A 20,363-nucleotide genomic window follows, 5' to 3' on the forward strand; every position below is an offset into this window, starting at 1 on the left:
ACATATGCTGAGAGACTGCTGGAAAAACTTGGTTCCTAATGCTGCTACTTGTTTACAGGCTTTTGTGGGGGGTAATTCAAAATCAGTGAACCTAGAGCTCAGTCAATGCAAGTGCTTTTGAAAATTCCACCCATAATGTCTCATAAATTCCTAACCCCTTTCTCAGTGAGTAAGGAAATATTTCATTTCAAAGCTTAACACCATTTCAAGGAAGTTTGAGAGTGAGAAAGATAATTCAGCCAAGAAAGAGGTTTTTTTAAAAGTAAAAATGAAATTGTCTTGATAGTACTATTGATATTCCTTTTGTCTGTATTTTCAGAAATCTGTACTGAGCTTTCATATATACATATGCCTCTATTTTTAAAAAAAGCATAGTTAAAAAAAGTGTTCAGTTACTTTGATTCTGAGAATAGATGTATCACTTCAATTGTCTAATGAAAACAGACAATTGAAGAGAAGCGTGAAAGTGTTTGTCAGAGTCTATCATGGATTTCATGAAAAGACAAAACATAGAAAATGGGTTACAGTATGCTAACTTCTTTTCCTTTATATTTTTTAAAGTTCTTTGATGTAATATCAACCAGCGAGAAACCATTGGCAGAGCAAGACTGGTATCATGGTGCAATTCCAAGAATAGAAGCCCAGGAGCTGTTAAAGCAGCAAGGAGACTTCTTGGTGCGAGAGAGCCACGGGAAACCTGGTGAATATGTCCTTTCTGTGTTTTCAGATGGACAACGGAGACACTTTATCATACAATATGCTGATGTACGTCTCTGATGTAGTACTGAATGTTTATTTCATGTCAGGCAGCTTGTATTTAACTGAAGAATTATTTTAGATAAGTAGTTCAGAATAAAAGGCATTCATTACTATGGATAAAACTATGAGAATTACTATGAAGTAGGTTTTTAGTCTTCTCATATGGAAAGGCCAGTATGAAATCTGTTAAAAAAAAAATATGGTAATCTCTGATTTCCCGTGTTGAGTTAGATGCTGAAATTTTAAAAAACAATGTTAGTCAAATATTTTTAAGAATAAAAGAAAGATATGAGGTTATTCCATGGTTTTTATTCTTTGTTAGAAAACAGAAAATTCCTTCTATAAATGTTTAAATTTCTGAAGTTACTAATTATTTAAATGTATTATATATGTACAATTTATCTTTTTTTATTCTCCCACTCCTTTTTTTAGAGTTGGTGCTTGATAGTGCTATGATAGCTCAGGTTCCAAAGCAATGTCAATGTAACCCCCTCTTTTCACATGGTCATAATTTTCTGAAACATTCACTCTTGGGGCTGAAATTTTATGTAGTTGATCTCTGCTCTAAGACGAATTTTTTGTACAATTTATTTTTCCCTTTTCAAACTCAAAAATAGCTAAGGCAATTTCCATAAACAAAAACAGCCTAACAAACCATAAGAGAAGGTTAAATAAACTCCAGGCCCACAGTAGCCTCCCCGTGGATGGGAAAGTTTACATAGCAAAAGATTTGTTCGGTCTCCTATGTGCTGCTGTGAATTGAGATCCGTGCTGCCTAGGAGCCGCACACACCCTACATAGACACAGGAATCCTGTTCTCTTTAGCTGAGCAGAACCACAAAAGTTCTGTAGGAGGGAGCTGTTGGGGAGGAAAGGACAAGATTTCTTCCATTATTCTTATATGAATATTATTTATGGAAAAAATGGCGAATTTGAGCAGTTTGTCATAAAAATCAGTTTAGCTAATGCATTTCTTTTCTTTCTTTTGAATTTTTTTTTACCTGTTGCACTCCCCAATTTGTTAAATTATGTCTATTTTAATGGGCTCAATAATTTCATTAGACCCATCTAAAGGTAGGAGAGGTTGTGGAAGATCACTTATTGGGAAGGTGTCATTTTGGTTATTGTTAATATATCTATACAAGGAGTTTTCCAGTAGGAGGAAATCTGGTCACAAACATTAATTCTACTTTACCATAATTTGATATAGCCAGTGATATTCTGGAGTGTGTTTTCAAGTCCTAAATAAGAAAATAAATGCTTTAAAACTGAGCATACCTCTATATAAAGAAGGTGTGCTTAATCCCAAAGGTGCTGAGCACCCTGGCCCTGACCCATCAGTATTAAGCATGTGCTAAACCCTTTGCTCTAGGGTTGCTTTATAGTTTCTTGAGATCTCAGATGATACTCCACTAGGACTTAAAAATGATGTAATTTAGGGATTGTCTACACTCAAAACACTGCAGTAAAGACACTATCTCCTATTGACCTAATTTACCTCCCTGAGAGGTCGTAGCTAGGTTGACAGGAGACTTCTCTCTTTGACCTAGCACTGTCTACACCGGTGGTTAGGTCGGATTAACTGTGTTGCTCAGGGATTAGGGTTGATAACCCTCCAGGATTGCTCTGAAGTCTCCAGGAATTAAAGATTAATCTTTAATTAAAGATAATATAATTGATGAAAGTTCCAGGAATATGTCCAACCAAAATTGGCAACGGTATCAGGGATGTGGATTTTTCACACACATGAGCAGCGTAGTTATACTGACCTAATTTTCACAGTGTAGACTAGGCCTTAAAGAATCTGAGGGTATGTCTACGCTACCTGCTGGATCGGCGGGTAGTTTAGACACAATAAATCAACCCCTGAGCATTCTCCCGTCGACTCCTGTACTCACCACCACGAGAGGCTCAGGCAGAGATGACGGGGGAGCAGCAGCAGTTGACTCACCATAGTGAAGACACCACGGTGAGTAGGTCTAAGTATGTTGACTTCAGCTACGTTATTCATGTAGCTGAAGATGCTTAACTTAGATCGATCTCTGCCCCCCCTTACTGTAGACCAGGGCTGAACAGGACTCTGGAACCAGTAGACTGAGAGAGAGAAATATGAATGTGTATTCTTGTGTGCACATGCAGTTTATAAGTTATGTGTAATAAATATTGCTCTGATCATAGTAAATAGCTTGAAATTAGCATTTATCCACCAGTCAAAAATCATCTGACCCCTTATACATAAATAATACTAATTCCTAGATCTTGTAGTGTTTTTCACCAGTAGATCTTAAAGCACTTTACAAAGGAGGTAAGTAAATAGAGCTTTCCCAAGAAGTACAGAAAAGAAACTTGATTTTGCACCACAGGGGAGGAACTAGGTGCAGATAGTTAGCACTAGGGAGGGCTGCACAACATGCACTATAGGATTCAAGCTTTCCCCTAGAGTTCAATGATAGTTTGAAATATATTAAGCTGCGTAACACACACTTTCAAATGTGCACCTTACAGCAATGAGAGTGTGGGCTGGTCAGCTGTTGAAATAATCAAGGAATGTAGAAAGTTAATGTAGCAGGCAATTTTTGGGCAAATAAGGTATTTTGTATTGAGTGACTATTCCTCAGTGTTCATTGCACAGTGCCAAACTTTCCATGTTCCAGGACTTCTGTTTTTGTCTTTTCTTATAGCATGTTACATTCATAAGCCTGGAATTAGATGATACCACCTGAGATTAATTTGGGCCTTTGGGAATAGGACAGAAATCTTTTTTTGTTTTGTTTTGTTCTGAAATCCCAGCTGTAGCTTCAGCTAAACAATTAACTGACCCTATATAAACAGAGACTGTGGCAACAATGACTCAGAAACCTTCATATGATCCACAGAAAGTCAGTGGACCTCATCTAATTCTTCATTTTGGGCTAATGCCGTAATAAAAGAGGTCAGCCATATACTTGCACTAAATAATTTTCATAGTCCCTTGCAGATCTTTCCAGTTTAACACTATTTTGCTTTAGAAATAATTCGTACAGCAAAGTGAAAGTTAATACAGTGACAATCACTTATATGTACTCTGAAAAGTATTTGAAAATAAATATTTTTAACTGGTATTTTTGAGCCTTCTTGCAGTAACCGCAAATATTATAGCTGCAATATGAAACCTTTATATAAGACACTATAAGCCAGATGCTGTCTTGCATTAAAATAAGTTCTATATCAAAATAACTTATTTTTAGTATTCATAATACAGTTACTTCAGCTAGATGGCTAGTAGTTTATCATGACTTCTGTTAGACTCTGGGGTGAAACCTTGGCCCCTTTGACTTCAGCAGGGTTAGGATTTCATCCCAGGGCTACAACCAAGTGGTGTTTGAGATGCTAAATTTTTAGTTAAAATCTTTTAGTTTTAAATGTTTCACAGCCAGTCTCTGTGGGCTTGGGGAAAGTCATGAGATGTTTTCTCAAACTGTAATCTCTAAATTTAGACCAAGGATGAGTTGACCTTTTTCTCATGTCAGTAAATTTGTATCAACTAGTGTTGGCCTTTATGTGGAACATACACTAAATTGTAACCAGTGAATTTATTGTACAAATTTAGGTAAATGTCACATTATAGACTATGATAGATTGGAAAAGAAAAATGTCGTCTTTTAACCAAAAGTTAAAACAATTACTCTCATAACTTTGTTCTGTACTGGAGTTAAGCTGATAATTGTTGTCAAGATGGAGATTTGGTTTCAAGGCTCTCACTCCCAAGGCTGTGACCAAACATTGGCTTGTTTATGGATTGGGTTGACTCTGTTTCAGGATCTCCTGGTTTTTGTTTCATTGACAATTTTGGCTTAGTGTTGGTCTCAGAAGAAGCTAGCCACACTCTTCTATTGGAAGACAGAGTGCTACTAAGTCCTCCATCTAATAAGGCATGGGTATTAAAAAGAATAGAAAAGTATAATGGCTACTGGGAAAATCCAGAGAAGTTTTTATTGACCGAGTTTTGCGTCAGAGCTGGACTTGGTAAAAGATAGTTCCATAAAAAACCATCCAAAAATATGCTGTTGAAAGTCTTGCAATGATATATAGCAGGGTAGTTATATTTTAGCTGCCAACTCCACCAGATTCCTTTACAAAGAATTATTTAACTGTTGGATGCACTCACATAAAATTTCCTGGCTTTTACCAGTTTTATAGATGTAGAGAATACTGCACAGCATCTGTCACTTTCATGTTCTCTCCCCACTACCCCAAACTTAAATACTTAATACCACACAAGTATAAAGATACATTGCCTGAAGAAATTTCAGAAACTTACAAAACAGTGGAAGCAACACAAATGAGAAAAATATTTTCCCTTGCATCAATATCACAATCCTGTCATTTTCACTTTTTCAGTGTCACTTTTTCTAGGACTCGTGTATTGTTCCAGTGCCAGTTTCCTTGATGTTTCCTATCAGAAAAGGGCATGTGATCACTTGTTACATATATATTCATATGTCTGGTTTCACAAATAGGATACAAATGAGCGTGACACAAACTGTTTTTTTTATTTTGCTTCTCTTTGGTAACATACATTTCAAATGATAGATTAAAAAAAATAAGCACAAGACATTTTCAAAACTACATGGATTTTCCTAGTTTTGTGTGCACAATCCCTAGAGATCTAAGTTATTTCCTATTTATTTATTCTTGGATAAGACTATCTCCTTGCATTTTCACTCCAGTTTCACCTGCCATCCCTTACTGGAATAGTTGTTTCTGTGTGGTATTGTTTCTCAGTGGAAGGGCCTGGGGTATGTCTCTTCAGGGACAGCTGTCAGATTTGATTCTTAGACTCCCCAGTTGCGACTACACATGTATAAAAGCATGAGGCTGAAACCTCCATCCCATTGTGTAACCAACATCACGATTGTCTCATATCATTGACAAGCCTGGTCTCCGTTGATGTGAATTTTCCTCTGATTCCAAGCCTCTAGAATAGTAGTGCAGTGTACAGCTGTTGTGACAGTGGTCCAGCTGTTTAAATAGCCTGTTTGATTTGACCAATGTTTTGAAATGTTGAACTGGTCAGATGCAGCGGTTGACTAATCAATTTTGTCAGGCAATCTGTGAAAAACAAATAAGAATTGCTCATTTGTTTTTAACTAAAACTGAACTTTTAAGAAATGTGTGTACATTTTTTATAAATTTAAATATTTCCTGAAGAAAACAACGTTGAGTATAGGGTACAAAATATATATATTTTTTAAAGTATGGAAAACAGAGAATGTATTGCAGTTAATTACAGAGGCCATTTATCCTCCTCAATGGATATTATGCTCTCAGAATAACCTGTTAATATAGGAGCACCTCTTTTGGCTAATGGGTGCAAACTTCTTATAAAAATTAATATTTTATACCAAAAACTTTCAGACTTTGGTGTCTGAGTTTAAATTCTTAAATCCATTTAAGCAATTAAGTTATTTTAAGCACTTTGGGGCAGGGCCAGTTTTTGTTACATATTTTTACAGTGCAGTTTTTGTTACATGTTTTCACAGTGGTCCATGAATGGGTCTCCTAGGAGCTACTGCAATACGAATAGTAAATAATAATAATAATAATAGAAAAACGGTTCCAATGCTCAAAAGTGCTGATGACTAAATTTCTGATAAAGAAATTGATGGATCTGGGAATATACCTCCTAGTTGTAATGAATGTTGCCTGTTCCATGATACTTGCATAAAGGAAGTTCAAGTTCCTTTCCATTAAGTCTTGGTGAAAAATTCCTTCCTGAGTCCAAATTTGGTCATCAGTTTAACCCTGTGAATATGAATAAGAATTACTATTATTAAGCATCTAAATCCATTGCTGTCATTCAGTGTTAATCAGTTTTCAAATTATTCTCAATTATTTGTATTACTGTAGCGCTTAGGAGCCCTAGTAATGGACCAGGACCCCAATGTGGCAGGCACTGTACCAACAGAATTAAAAATGGTTCCTGCCCCAAAGAGCTTACAACCTCCGTATAAGATAGGAAAAAACACACAGTTACGAATAGAAAGATTGGCAGGAGTAACAAAGAAACAATGCAACAATATTGGTCAGCATACGAGGCAGTGATTTCTGCATACCAGCAGCCTAACTGTTTATCCGTAAGCATCACAGGAAGTGAGTTTTCAGGAGGGATTTGAAGGAAAATAGTGGCTGTTTAGCACTTACCAAGTGTGAGGGCGGCATAGGAAAAAGCATGAAGGTGCTTGCTTGAAAATTTAGAAATGGGCAACAGAGGTGGACATCATGGGATGACCAGCATCAACATTTTGACAGTGAATGAGAGATGATACATAGGGGGTGGGTACACCATGAAGGGCCTTGAAAATAAAGACAAGCAGCTTATGTTTGATGAGCGGCAGGGAGCAGTGGACAGATACAAAGAGAATGTTCATATGTTCAAACTGGCCTGTTATCTTTCCTTGCCTAAAAAATGATGATAACTTGGCAGGCAGTTATTGTAGTTCCCAAAAAGTCATTTTCCATAAGAGCCCTAGTATACTGAGTGCACTTGCAAAATATTGTAAATTAAAAACAATTCTTTAGCAGTATTATTTAATTTTCTTTGCCCTGAACCTGAATCTCAATTTAGATCACTTTTACTATTCCAGTCCTTGGCTTTACTTGTACTAAATGTTTATGGCCACATTGTTTATGGCAATGTTTGTGCTGTAGAAAGTGCTGAGTAGGGAATAAATGAAGATAAACATGCATTTATATGGGCACAAATAGCCTAACCCATATATTAGTCACTGAAATCCTGTACAGAATTCAGGACTGTAAGAGGTGAACTGAGCAGTACAGGTTTTTTCCCAAAGAATTTTCTAAATCTTTTGTCACTGCCCTTCCAGCCACTAGTGTACCTGTGTCACTTGCATTCTTTCTCCGCACCTACAGATACAATGCTTCCTGACGTTCTGTGATAGGAAGTACAGCTTGTAAAAGAGTCTACACAGTTCCTGCATGATGGCACGAGAGTTACAGTAGCCACAGCAGGGACTTTTTTAATATTTAAAATGAAAAAGAGAGAGACAGATAAGAAAAAAAGAGAGGGATGGAAGTGCAGGGAGGCAAAAATGCCTTTCATCTCACTCAGCATTTCTGAAGTATGGAGATGGCTGGGTTTTTATCCTAAGTACTATTGAAGATTGGTCACACATTATTATTTATTTATTTATTTAAGACCCACCAAAATTTTTATTCTGTGTGTGCCAGTGAATCATTCATCACTTTTATCACACATTGCCTGGGACTACATTACATGGTGAATTAAGATTTGGCCCCTGTTCCTCAAGCTTTGTTTCTGCGCTAGAGAGCTGAAATTTACCCTGTGTTTACTAGATTTTCAAAGATATTTTTTGCAGTACATCCTTATTTTACATGTTTCGGTGTGGTCTTAAAATAAATGGTTTTTGTTCTTTAAGTTGGTAATATTTTATTGCATATCCTTTTCATATTTAATATGTCTCAAAGTCACTGTTACTGTGCCATCTGTTGAATCACAAGGACTTCCTTCTTTCTAGTTTTGATTTAAGAGTTGAGATCTGTTTATTTTATTATGATACACTAATTGAATGAATAGATATTTTTTCTAGTTATTATGACCCACATCATGGTCCCATTGAAGTCGCTGGAAGTTTTTGGATTGACTTGGATGAGACCAAGATTTAATCCTATGAAATTAAACTTTTCTGTTTCTAGTTATTTGTGGATAATTGTTGCTAATTGCGTCTTTTGCATTTCCTCATTGGAGCTGTTCTGAAACTGAATTTTTTTTCCCCCTTACAGAATCAGTACCGATTTGAAGGAACTGGGTTTCCAACTATTCCTCAGCTTATAGACCATCATTACACAACAAAACAAGTAATTACTAAGAAATCAGGTGTAGTTCTGCTGAATCCTGTTGTTAAGGTATGCATATATCCTATGTATTTTGTTAAGTAGAAGATTTTGCTGCATTTCATTTAACCTTTTAAACCATTATTTTTGCAATTATGAATGAAATGTTAAGCAGTTTGTAGGTTAATCAGAACTATCTCATTCAGTTAGTGCTTCAAGATAGCAGACTCCTCTGTTCCTCTTAAGTGATTACTCCAGCTTCCGAAACACTTAACTATTAACTCATTATTGGTCATTACTCTGCAGCTTCCTGAGCTGTTTACAGTCTTTTTGTTTGAGCTCTGAAAATTCATCCCAATTAACACACTCTCCTCACTCTCAAGGGTCTGCATCACAAGTACCCACATACCATCCTTCTGGAAAGATGTCATTCTGAGTCTGACAAAGCTTTCTTATACTTCATTCTTCTCTTCCCTCTTTTTTTTTTTGGACCTTCCAGGTAGAATCTGTTTCTGGCTCAGTAACCCATAGACCAGGGATTGGCAACCTTTGGCACGCGGCCCGCTAGGGTAAGCTCCCTGGCTGGCCGGCCAGTTTGTTTACCTGCTGTGTCCGCAGGTTCGGCCGATAGGGCTCCCACTGGCCGTGGTTCACTGCTACAGGCCAATGGGTGCTGTGGGAAGCGGCGGCCAGCACATCCCTTGGCCCACGCTGCTTCCCGCAGCACCCATTGGCCTGGAGCAGCGAACCATGGCCAGTGGGAGCCGTGATCGGCAGAACCTGCAGACGCTGCAGGTAAACAAACTGGCTGGCCAGCCAGGGGGCTTACCCTAGCGGGCCGCGTGCCAAAGGTTGCCGATCCCTGCCATAGACCATGACATTGGTTTCCTTCTCCATGAAGCTGTGTTGCATATAAAAGTGTTCGGAAGGAAAAGAGCGTTCTTTTAAACAATAGTATCTTTACAAAGTTTGGGAGAACTGTTGGAAGAAGAACAGGCTGACCCAGAGGGGGATTTGAGTAGATGGGCTTCTTTATTTCGGTACTTGTTCCCCTGGACCCAATTGTCCAGTAAGTACTAGATTAGTTACATCATACTCTTTATCTACATTAGTATGTAAATTTCTACATTTATTACATCATCCCCAAAACCCTTATGGAGTAATATGAACGCTCATACATCTGGCGTCACGAACAGGATCCCAGGGGAGAATTGTGCCTGATCACCACGTCTCACCATGGGTTCGATGAGTAAGTTTAATGGGCCCTTTACTGCAGCCCTGGTTAAGGAATTTATTAATAAATTGGTAGGGAAATGGGGGGGTCCTTATGCGGCCCGTCAGGATTGGCTAGCCATCCAGGGGTGGGTGGAAGCTGCCCTAGCGTCCAAATGCTCCCAGGATAAGAAAAAGGTTGTTTTGTTGCCGGCTGTGTGTGAGGGTCTGTCAGGTTTATAGGAGGAGGTTAAGGATCTTAAAAGCAAAGTGACAGGTTTCAGAGTAACAGCCGTGTTAGTCTGTATTCGCAAAAAGAAAAGGAGTACTTGTGGCACCTTAGAGACTAACCAATTTATTTGAGCATGAGCTTTCGTGAGCTACAGCTCACTTCATCGGATGCATACCGTAGATACTGCAAAGTGGAAACTCTACAGCAGCGCATGGTAAATCATCACAGTGTGCTAGCAGTCAGAATGGCTGAGAATTGCATGGATGATCTTAATCATCTTAAGTCTGAGAACCTGGCCCTGAAGGGACAAGTAGATGCCTTCAAGCAGAATTCTTTTCCCCCGGCCCCTATTTACCCCCCACCACCCTTTCTGCCCCTCCTACACCCTCCGCCCCTCCTGCCTATGAAGATCCCAATTCCTCAATAAATTCCATCTACCCTGTCATGACACAAACTATGGTCAGGATGGCAAAGGAGGACCAGGCTGCAAAAGATGAGGTGACAGAACTCCTGCGCTGGTCCGGTATTCAAGTACCACCCCAGGCTCTAAATGCGGGGGACGGTGGCCCCACTGTCCGGCAAGAGGTTACCATCGCCTCCATGTCGGAAGGAGACAGGGAGAGCCTATACCGAGAATTGGGCCCCCGCCCCAAGAATGGAATGCTTTCCTGCAATGGCTAGAGCGAATAGAAAGCCAGCTGTACCAGTATTCTGGTAGTGATTTGATTTTAGCCTGGGAGATGCTGTTGGACCCCTTGGCAGCGGCTGTGGGCCTCCAGGGTAAGGATTGTTGAATGATTGTCCTGGACACAGCCCGTATTCTTTTCGGGATTTATTCCCTAACAGCGGGCTTGGTTAAGTTAAACCCTATACCGGGGAACACCTGCACGCTGCCGTCTCCCGCATCCAGGTCTGGGTTCGGGTATTTGGGGACCTTGAAGACAAATGGTTATTACCCCTTGGGGCTGGTCGGGGAGCAGCGCTTCTCGATGCTTGGCTGCAGTGCCTTAGCCCCCAACTCCACAATTGGCTGGAGTTGCAGGCAGGACCCTTCCAGGCAGCCATCCTGCCTGCATTAGTGGAAAGGGCCTCTCCGTACGCACGGCAGAATATGGCCCGAGAAACCCTTACATCTCAAAATGGACCCACGGGTAAGGATACCTCTGCCCATATCCGGCCCTTAGAGGAGGGCCTTGATGCCCTCCTCAGGGAGCGTGGGCCAAAGCCCCAAAGGTCCCAGCCCGGTCGCCCAACTTCCTCAGGCTCTAAGCCCAGCCCTGTAGCAAGGAAAGGAGACTGGCCCTACTCCGGTTGCCAAGCCAATAATTTCGCCCAGAGGGAGACATGCTTTAAATGCAGGCATGCCTGGGCTGTGCGGTGGAGGCCATTGACTAGGGGAGCCCTCAGGCCAGTCCTCAGAGCTGGTCTCTCTCCGTGGACCAGTTCAGCTGCCCGGTAATCCAGGGGCAGCTGAATGGTGGGCCTGAAGGGACCTACCTTTTTGATTCCGGATCAAGCTTAAATCTGGCACACGGTCCTGCCCAGGAACGGGGCCAGGAAATATTGTTTGGAGACGCCATGAGAGGCCAAAATTGGGGAATTGAACAGGACGGGATACTCTGGCTGTCCGAGGCAGAGCCTTTTGATTCCGCTCCCTGGGTGGTTGGCCCCAATGTCCATCTCAATATCATAGGGGTACCCAGTTTTAAAGCATGTGGTCATTGATCTGTGTAACCGCCAACTGTGGTCCATTCCTAATGGGAATGGTCAGGTGATCCCCCTCGGGTTGGTAAGCAGTGTAGCAAAAGGGCCAGAACCGGGAATCATTCACTTGGGTTGGCAGGACCTGCCGGGATGGGAAATGGACTGTCTGGATGCTGGGCAGCTCCAAACTTTAGTGAGTATAGACGGGGGAGCTCCTCCAGCAGTAAAGCAGTACCCCATTCCTCAAGCGGCTATTCAGGATCTCTCCATTACAATGGGGATCCTAGAGCAGCGGGGGCTTATTGAACCCGCCATCTCCTGCGCTAATGCCCCCTTATGGCCTGTACGTAAACCAGATGAGTCCTGGAGGCTAACCATTGATTACTGGGAAGTAAACCGAGTCACCCAGCTCCTCGCACCACTAGTGGCATGCCTGCCCGAAATGATTGCCCGAATTCAATCAGGGGATCAGTGGTTTTCTGTGCTAGATGTGTCCAATGGATTCTGGTCCATTCCTCTGGCCCAGGACAGCCACGGAAGACTGCCTTCACTTGGCAAGGGTCTCAATTCCAATGGCGGGTTCTGCCCCAAGGGTACAGTAATGCCCCCACCCTGTTTCACCAGGAGCTCAAGTGGGTTCTGGATGCATTGGGGCCCATAAGCCAGCGATGTATTCAGTATGTGGATGACATTCTCATTTGGGGATGGAAAAGGAGGAGGTGGCTGCGGCTATCTGAGAAGTAGTTAGGGGTCTTGGGGAAGCAGTACTAAAGGTGAATGGAAGAAAAGTTCAGCTGGTCCTACCCTCAGTAACCTTCCTAGGGGTAACCATTGAATCGGGTAGGCGGTCTGTTGATTCGAGTCGGGCGGCCATAATAGCCCAGCTGCACAGGCAAGTTTGAGGTCATGGCCCCTTTCTCCCTTCCCTGCAAACTGCTGATCCAAGGAGTTCATGACTGCAATTGTAGCAAAGAGGTGTATCTTCAAAGTAAAACTTATCGGTAGAATATGCTAATGAGGTAAATAGTAATTGGGCGGGGATAATTATATTCAGTAGAGGGTTATTAATATTCATTGTATGGGCGTCCATATTACTCCATAAGGGTTTTGGGGGTGTTGTAATAAATGTAGAAATTTACGTACTAATGTAGATAAAAAGAGTATGATGTAACTAATCCAGTGCTTACTGGACGATTGGGTCCAGGGGAACAAGTACCGTAATAAGGAAGCCCATCTACTCAAATCTGCCTCTGGGTCAGCCTGTTCTTCCAACAAGAACTGTTTTAATGGTAATTATTCCTGTTTATAACTTGAAGACACTGATGCACATTGAAAACCAGATCTAAGTATTTCTTCCTTTCTCCAGTCTTAAATGCAACATTATTTCAATCAAAATTTGAAATTGAACTTCACCTTATAGTCAAGAAACCATTGTTGAATAGAAGGAAACAAGAAACCTCATAAAGCACTATACATACAAGAAAAGGCCTACATAGTCATAGAATCATAGACGTGTAGACTGGAAGAGACCTCAAGATGTCATCTGGTCCAGTCTCCTGCACTCACGGTAGGACTATATAATAACTAGACCATTCCTGACAGGTGTTTGTCTAACTTGTTCTTAAAAACCTTCCATGATGGAGATTCTTCAACCTCCCTAGCGAATTTATTCCAGTGCCTAACTATCCTGACAGTCAGGAAAAATTTCCTGAATTTCTAACCTAAACCTCCCTTGTTTCAGTTTAAGTTCCTTGCTTATTGTCGTGTCCTCGGAGGTTAACGAGAACAATTTTTCACCCTCCTCCTTGTAACAACCTTTTATGTACTTGAAAACTGTTATGTCCCTTTTCAGTCTTTTCCACACTAACTAAACGCAGTTTTTTTCAATCTTTCCTCATAGGTCATGTTTTCTAAACCTTTAATCATTTTTGTTGCTCCCCTCTGGACTTTCTCCAATTTGTCTACCTCTTGCCTGGAATGTGGCACCCAGAAGAGGGGACAAATACTGCAGCTGAGACCTTATCAGCTAAGCACAATCTGAGAGAGCTAACAATCTCCATATTTCCTTCCAGTAGCTAGTCTTTCGTATCCACACATCAACCAGCCCTGTATAATTAAGAACTAAATCTTTCCATTTCAACTCTTAACGTAGTTCTGAAGTAGCCAATTGTGGTTAGTCAGAAAAATAATCCGTTTCAGACATTTGGAAAGCAACTTTGTCATTTTACAAAACGTATAGAAATCATAACAATGTATAATTCAGGATCACTTTCCTAAACCATAATCTCAGATCTTTTGCCATACCAGTCGTAAGAAAGTAAAGCATTTTTCTGTTTTTGGTCGCAACAAGAATTTATTTTTTATATTTGCCTGTGTGCACTGAAAAAATTTGAAGGGATGGGTTAAATTTTGTGTTGGGAGCCTTTCTTTCTGTCACAACTTGCAGTCTTAAATGCATATTGCTACTCATTCCTGTTCTAGATGAATACACTCTTGATTTCTCTTATGAAGATTCAGTGGTTTAGGCATTTGTGAATTTATATGGCAGACTTAGGTCAAGTCATAATTAAAAGACAGGCCTTCTAGAGAAACTGAGGATTTTTGGTGAGGATTTTTATCAAGCCTTCCCCAGGAAAGGGGGTGTAGGGCTTGGGGGGATTTTGGGGGGAAAGACGTTTCCAAGTGGGCTCTTTCCCTGTTATGTTTGTTAGATGCTTCGTGGTGGCAGCAATAAAGTCCAGGGCCAAAGTTAAAATAGTTTGTACCTTGGGGAATTTTTAACCTAAGCTGGTAAAAATAAGCTTAGGGGGTTTTTCATGCAGGTCCCCACATCTGTACCCTAGAGTTCAGAGTGGGGAAGGAACCTTAGAGAAAGGTATAGTTCAAGACAAAGACACATGTATGATTATAATTTTACCTTCTTTTATAACTGCTCAGTAGAATGGATCTAAAATTATTGAAAACACATTAACACTTGACCTCAGTTGCACTGTCTAGTTTAGATGTGAAGTCATGTGTCTGTTCTATTTAACTCCTAAGTAATTTCAACATTTATTGAAGTTGCTATGTAAATAGAGGTTCCTTCTGTTCCTCTTGACGTACTTGTTTAGCCTGTTTCAGAGAGTGCTTTAAATTTAGAAATTAAGGTTTTAGAAGCGACTGGTGCAAGTAGGAAGAAAACAATACAAAATGTTCTAGGGAACTGTTCTTAGTGTTTGCAGAATTGAAGAGTATTGTAATGTACATAAAATCTAAATTACATGACAAAGCTTATTATTTCATTTTAGAAGTTTGAGTAATTGTGTTCAGACTGACCTGCTTGGTTTAAAGGGGTATTGTTAAGACTGAAGAGCCCAAAATTATATCTTTTTTTCTTCAATGTTTGCGAGATCATTGTTATTCTTTATCTATTTGTTTCAGATATTTAATGCTTGTATAGTTTCTGTATTTTCTGGTTTTGTATTGTACTCATCATTGTAGTATCTACGCACTTTTGAATTGGAAAAGAGCTATGACAGCTGTTACACTTTGTGAGCAATCCTACAATAAAAAGCTCTACTGTTTGTGAGTACACACTGAAGAATAATTAAAATTCTTCTTTGAGATTATAAAGGTTTGTGCAGTCCCCAGTCATCTCAGTTCCTCCTTTTGTGTGGCTAGCTGTGGGCATAGGCAACTTCCTTCTGTTCCTGGAGTCTTGGTTTGTTTTCTTGTAGTAGTAGTATATTTTAGTAGTGTTAGTAAATGTTCTAGTTCTTACTAGTAATTGTATATTGTTTAAAAAGTTGTTGTCTAGTTTCTGTGCTGTTGTACAGTTGCATTCCCAAATCAGCTCCTGCATGTTCTCGGTTCATCATATCTGGTCTGAATCCCACAGACCAGTGTGCAGTGAAACAATTTAAGCAGTATATCTCATACCCCTTAGCCTTCCTGGAGATGGATGCACTTACACATTGTCTGGTGTGCCTTGGTGACAGCCATTATTCAGTCTTTTTTCCTTGTGTTTAATTTATTATGCCTCAGACACCAAAAGACAAGCACGCTTGACTGCAGTCTTTCCTAATATCAGAATGACTGAAAGCTAGGCCCTTAGATCTGTCCTCAAGTCAAGGGCCTACTCCTATGAAGGCATAAAGTTGGCTGTTTTCAAACTCTGAGCTTCCTAACATGAGAGAGCAGAAACTTTTGGTGCAGGGTCTGTTACCATCATTCAGTGCAAAGTCAGTGGAACACTCTGTCCTGTATTTCCAGTGTCAAAAAAGATGACATTGTTGCTTGCATCTGTTGCTACCAAGGCAATTTTGGTGGCAGGGATTTTCATGGTGCTAGTTTCTGTCTCAGAGACCTACTGACCTATTCTTGGAGGACTGGGTTTTTGATTACTCGGTGGTCACAAAGGCAGTCCCAGGTCCCTTGTACCTATCAGGTCTCTTGTGATGAAAATGTGACTTCCTTTGTTCTGATTTGCTTCCATCTAGTACATGGTGTCAGTTCCTCTTTGGTTCTTAAACTGTCCATCTTTCTTTGCTGTTGGATAGCATTCATAATTACTTATCCAAGGTAGATAGGCATGAAGCAGAGGATGATATCAACCAGTCTTTTGCTACTGTTAAGGAAAGTACAGTATCTTCCGCTGGTGTCCTTAATATCTGCATTGGTGTAGCTTCCTGATGATTGTAGATCGTTTCAGAAGTTGCTAGTTCAAATAGCGGAGTTTTTCGAACTGAAGAGTGCCATAGTTCAGGAAAGACTTATTGTCTGTTTTTCTATTTTGGAGACCCAGGAGAAGGGGAAGATAACCTTATTCATCAGTGGAGCTTGTTGCATTCTGCTAGAAAGAGGTGGCTAATCTAAGCATCAGTACCTGCTGGCACCAAGAAGGCAGAGGATGGTAGCTTCAGCAAAGATTTCATTGTTTCTTCAGATACCTGACTCCTGGTTTTTCCAATAATTAATGAGGTTCAAGAGAAGTCTTGAAGGGTTTTGGTATTGATCGCTTTACTCCATCCAGCAATATCAGACTGGCTAACTAAATATATCCTTGTTTCTTCATTGATAAGAGCCACTACCTATGCAAATTCTTGCCTTCTGGCCTTTTTGTAGCACTCAGATTATTCCCCAGATGTTTACTAGTCATGATGGCAGATCACGCGCACACATACACTGTATGTAATATCTGTGTGTGTGTGAGATAAAAAACTAATTGAAGAAAGGGAAAGTTGGTAATAATAAATGTAAATCAGAAGTTAGGAATTGTGGAATGTTGATAAGGGAAGCAAGTTACACCATGAGACATCTATGGCTGATAGAGTTAAAAGCAATAAGAAGGAGTTCTAAAAATATATTAAGAACACAAAGAATCTTGACAATGGTATTGGTCCATTACTAGAGGAACATGGTAGAATTATCAGTAATAATGCGGAAAAGGTGTTCAGTAAATATTTCTGTACTGGTATTTGGGGAAAAACAGATTGTATAGTCTCATCATATGGTGTTGACGACACTCTTTCCATTCACTGATATCTCTGGAGGATGTTTAAAAAGAAACTACAAAAGTTAGACATTTTTAAATCAGCAGGTCTGGATAACTTGCATCTAAGAGTTTTAAAAGAGCTGGATGAGGAACTTGGAGGACTGTTAATGTAAATTTTCAATAATTCTTGTAACACTCGGGAAATTCTAGGAGACTGAAAGAAAGCTAATGTTGTGCCAGTTTTTAAAAAGGGACCTCAGGATGTGCCAGGCAAGATAACGGAGCAGCTGATAAGAGATCTGATTAATGAAGAATTAAAGTAGGGTAGTGTAATTAATGCAAATCAACATGGGTTTATGGAAAATAGATCCTGTCAAACTAATTTGATATCTTGTTTTAAATGAAATTATAAATTTGGGTGATAAACATTATAGTATTGACATAGTATACTTCTGTAAGGTGTTTGACTTGGTACCGCTGGACATTTTGATAAAAAATCTAGAAAGATATAAAATTAACATGGCACACATTAAATGTATTAACAACTGGCTGCCTGATAGGTTTCGAAATATAATTGTAAATAGGGAATTGTTATCTAGTGGGTGTGTTTCCAGTGGGGTCCTGCAAGGATTGGTTTTTGGTCTACGCTATTTTACATTTTTATCATTGACCTGGAAGAAAACAGTCATTACTGATAAAGTTTGCAGATGACACACAAATTGAGGGAGTGGTAAATAATGAAGAGGACAGGTCACTGATTCAGCACAATCTGGATTGTGTAGTAAATTGGGTACAAGCCAACAATATGTGTTTTCATGTGGCTAAGTGTAAATGTGTACATCGAGGAACAAACTCTGTAGGCTGTATTAGAGGATGGAGGACTCTGTCATGGAAAGCAATGACTCTGAAAATGATTTAGGGGTCATAGTGAATAATCAGTTGAACATTAGCTCCCAATGGGACATTGTGGCCAAAAGAGCTAATGTGATCCTGGGATGCGTAAACAGTAATCTCAATGGAGAGGAGAGGTTATTTTACTGTTGCGTTTGGCACTGGTGCTACTGGAATACCGTGTCCAGTTCTGATGCCACAGTTGAAGAAGGATGTTACTATCTATCAGCAAATTACACTCCAAACATAGATGACATTAGAGCACTTCTGAATACTCATACAAAAGTTAGCAGTTCTCTCATAATTCCATAATCGAGGGGACATGAAGTACTGTTTACCAATAGTAGTCCAATATATGATTAAGGGGCTCTTTTCTGAGATTTAGCAATTAATTGTCAATGGAACTTTTTACGAAACCAAACTGTATATAAAATTTTTAGAGCTGCAAGTCATCAGACGAGCTATAAAAGTTTATTCTGTTTTTAATGGTGGGTTGTGTCCTGGCAGACAATACAACTTTAATGCTTTAAACAATAAGAAAATATTAAAATATTTTTAAAATTTTGAAGACAGTCTGAAGTGACTAGGAACTTCGCAGTTTTTTCATAGCCATTTCTTAAACCTCTTTCAGTTTACAAAAAATGCAGTATTATACCAGCTGATGTTGATATCAGTTCACAGGGGATTTATAATCTTGCCACAACACACCCTTTTCTGACACAGCTGCGTAGCCACTGCTGGAAAAAGATGATTGTCAAGTCACCTGGTGTTACTGAGGAGCTTGAGTACCAATCTGAGGGCAGACTGTTAAGAACTAGGACACAAACCCCAACTTGGCTGTGAGTTCTGTGAGTTTGATTTCACCAACCAATTACCAAGTATAAACTCCTTAGGCACTATAACAGCCTTAATATGAAGTCACAGACAGCCCCCTGTGATATTCTGATCAGTCTCGCCACCCAGGTGAACCTACCTTAGCGATGGATGATCCTTCCATCCAAGAATCACAGCAATATTCAGGTTACTCCCAGTCCCAAAGGACCAGTCACTTGTCCCAGGTCAGTTGCACCTTAGATCTCACACCAAAGACAGTGTTCATAGGCTATCCTGTAATAAACTATGTACAAATTTATTAAACAGGAAAAAGAAATGAGAGAGTTTGTTACAAGGTTAAAGCAGGTAAACATAGATACATAAATGAGTTACAATCTTAAGTTTCAAAGAGTAATCAAAGCTTCTGTAATAAGCAAGCTCTCTGTCCTTAGGGCTAATCTTTTGCTTATGCCTAGAAACCTTGACCCCCAGAGTCCAAGCAGCACAGAAATCCAGTTCCTTCTTTTTAGAGGTTTTTTAATCCCCTCCTTCCATGTGATCTGAGCTGCAAGCTCAACTGATGCGAAGAATCCACTTGCATGACTCCTCTCCATGGGGTGAGCGGGTAGGGGGGGTATTGTTCTCTTTAACATCCCACAATAGTCTATCTAGTGTAAAAGGGCCTTCCCTGTTGGGCAGAACATAACGCTTTTGGTTGCAGATGGACACTTCACAGTAGTTAGTCTCTCTTGTGTGGTGACTTTTATAGTTACAAAAGCTTACAATACCATTACCCTCTGATCCCACTGAGGGTTACCAAAAGAAACTACAGCATTTGCTCAAGAAACTCCGTGAAAAAGCACAAGAACAAATCTGCACACACACCCCTGGAACCCCAACCTGGGGTATTCTATCTGCTACCCAAGATGCATAAACCTGAAAATCCTGGATGCCCCATCATCTCAGGCATTGGCACCCTGACAGCAGGATTGTCTGGCTATGTAGACTCCCTCCTCAGGCCCTACGCTACCAGCACTCCCAGCTATCTTCGAGACACCACTGACTTCCTCAGGAAACTACAATCCATCGGTGATCTTCCTGAAAACACCATCCTGGCCACTATGGATGTAGAAGCCCTCTACACCAACATTCCACACAAAGATGGACTACAAGCCGTCAGGAACAGTATCCCCGATAATGTCACAGCAAACCTGGTGGCTGAACTTTGTGACTTTGTCCTCACCCATAACTATTTCACATTTGGGGACAATGTACACCTTCAAATCAGCGGCACTGCTATGGGTACCCGCATGGCCCCACAGTATGCCAACATTTTTATGGCTGACTTAGAACAACGCTTCCTCAGCTCTCGTCCCCTACTGCCCCTACTCTACTTGCGCTATATTGATGACATCTTCATCATCT

General features: G+C 40.2%; 1 protein-coding gene across 3 annotated transcripts in view; it reads left to right on the top strand.

Annotated features, from left to right (window-relative positions):
- Positions 1–20,363, top strand: part of FER (FER tyrosine kinase) — a 446,225-nt gene that overhangs the window by 193,947 nt on the left and 231,915 nt on the right. For 2 of the 3 annotated variants that reach the window (XM_077817292.1, XM_077817291.1), the window contains 2 exons: positions 562–765; positions 8,563–8,685. In XM_077817292.1, coding sequence (XP_077673418.1) covers positions 562–765; positions 8,563–8,685 — 327 coding nt within the window. The remainder of the gene's footprint in view (positions 1–561; positions 766–8,562; positions 8,686–20,363) is intronic. The other variant, XR_013346171.1, reaches the window with a different exon arrangement.

This window comes from Eretmochelys imbricata, chromosome 5 (genome assembly GCF_965152235.1).
Source record: "Eretmochelys imbricata isolate rEreImb1 chromosome 5, rEreImb1.hap1, whole genome shotgun sequence".
NCBI lineage: Eukaryota > Metazoa > Chordata > Testudines > Cheloniidae > Eretmochelys > Eretmochelys imbricata.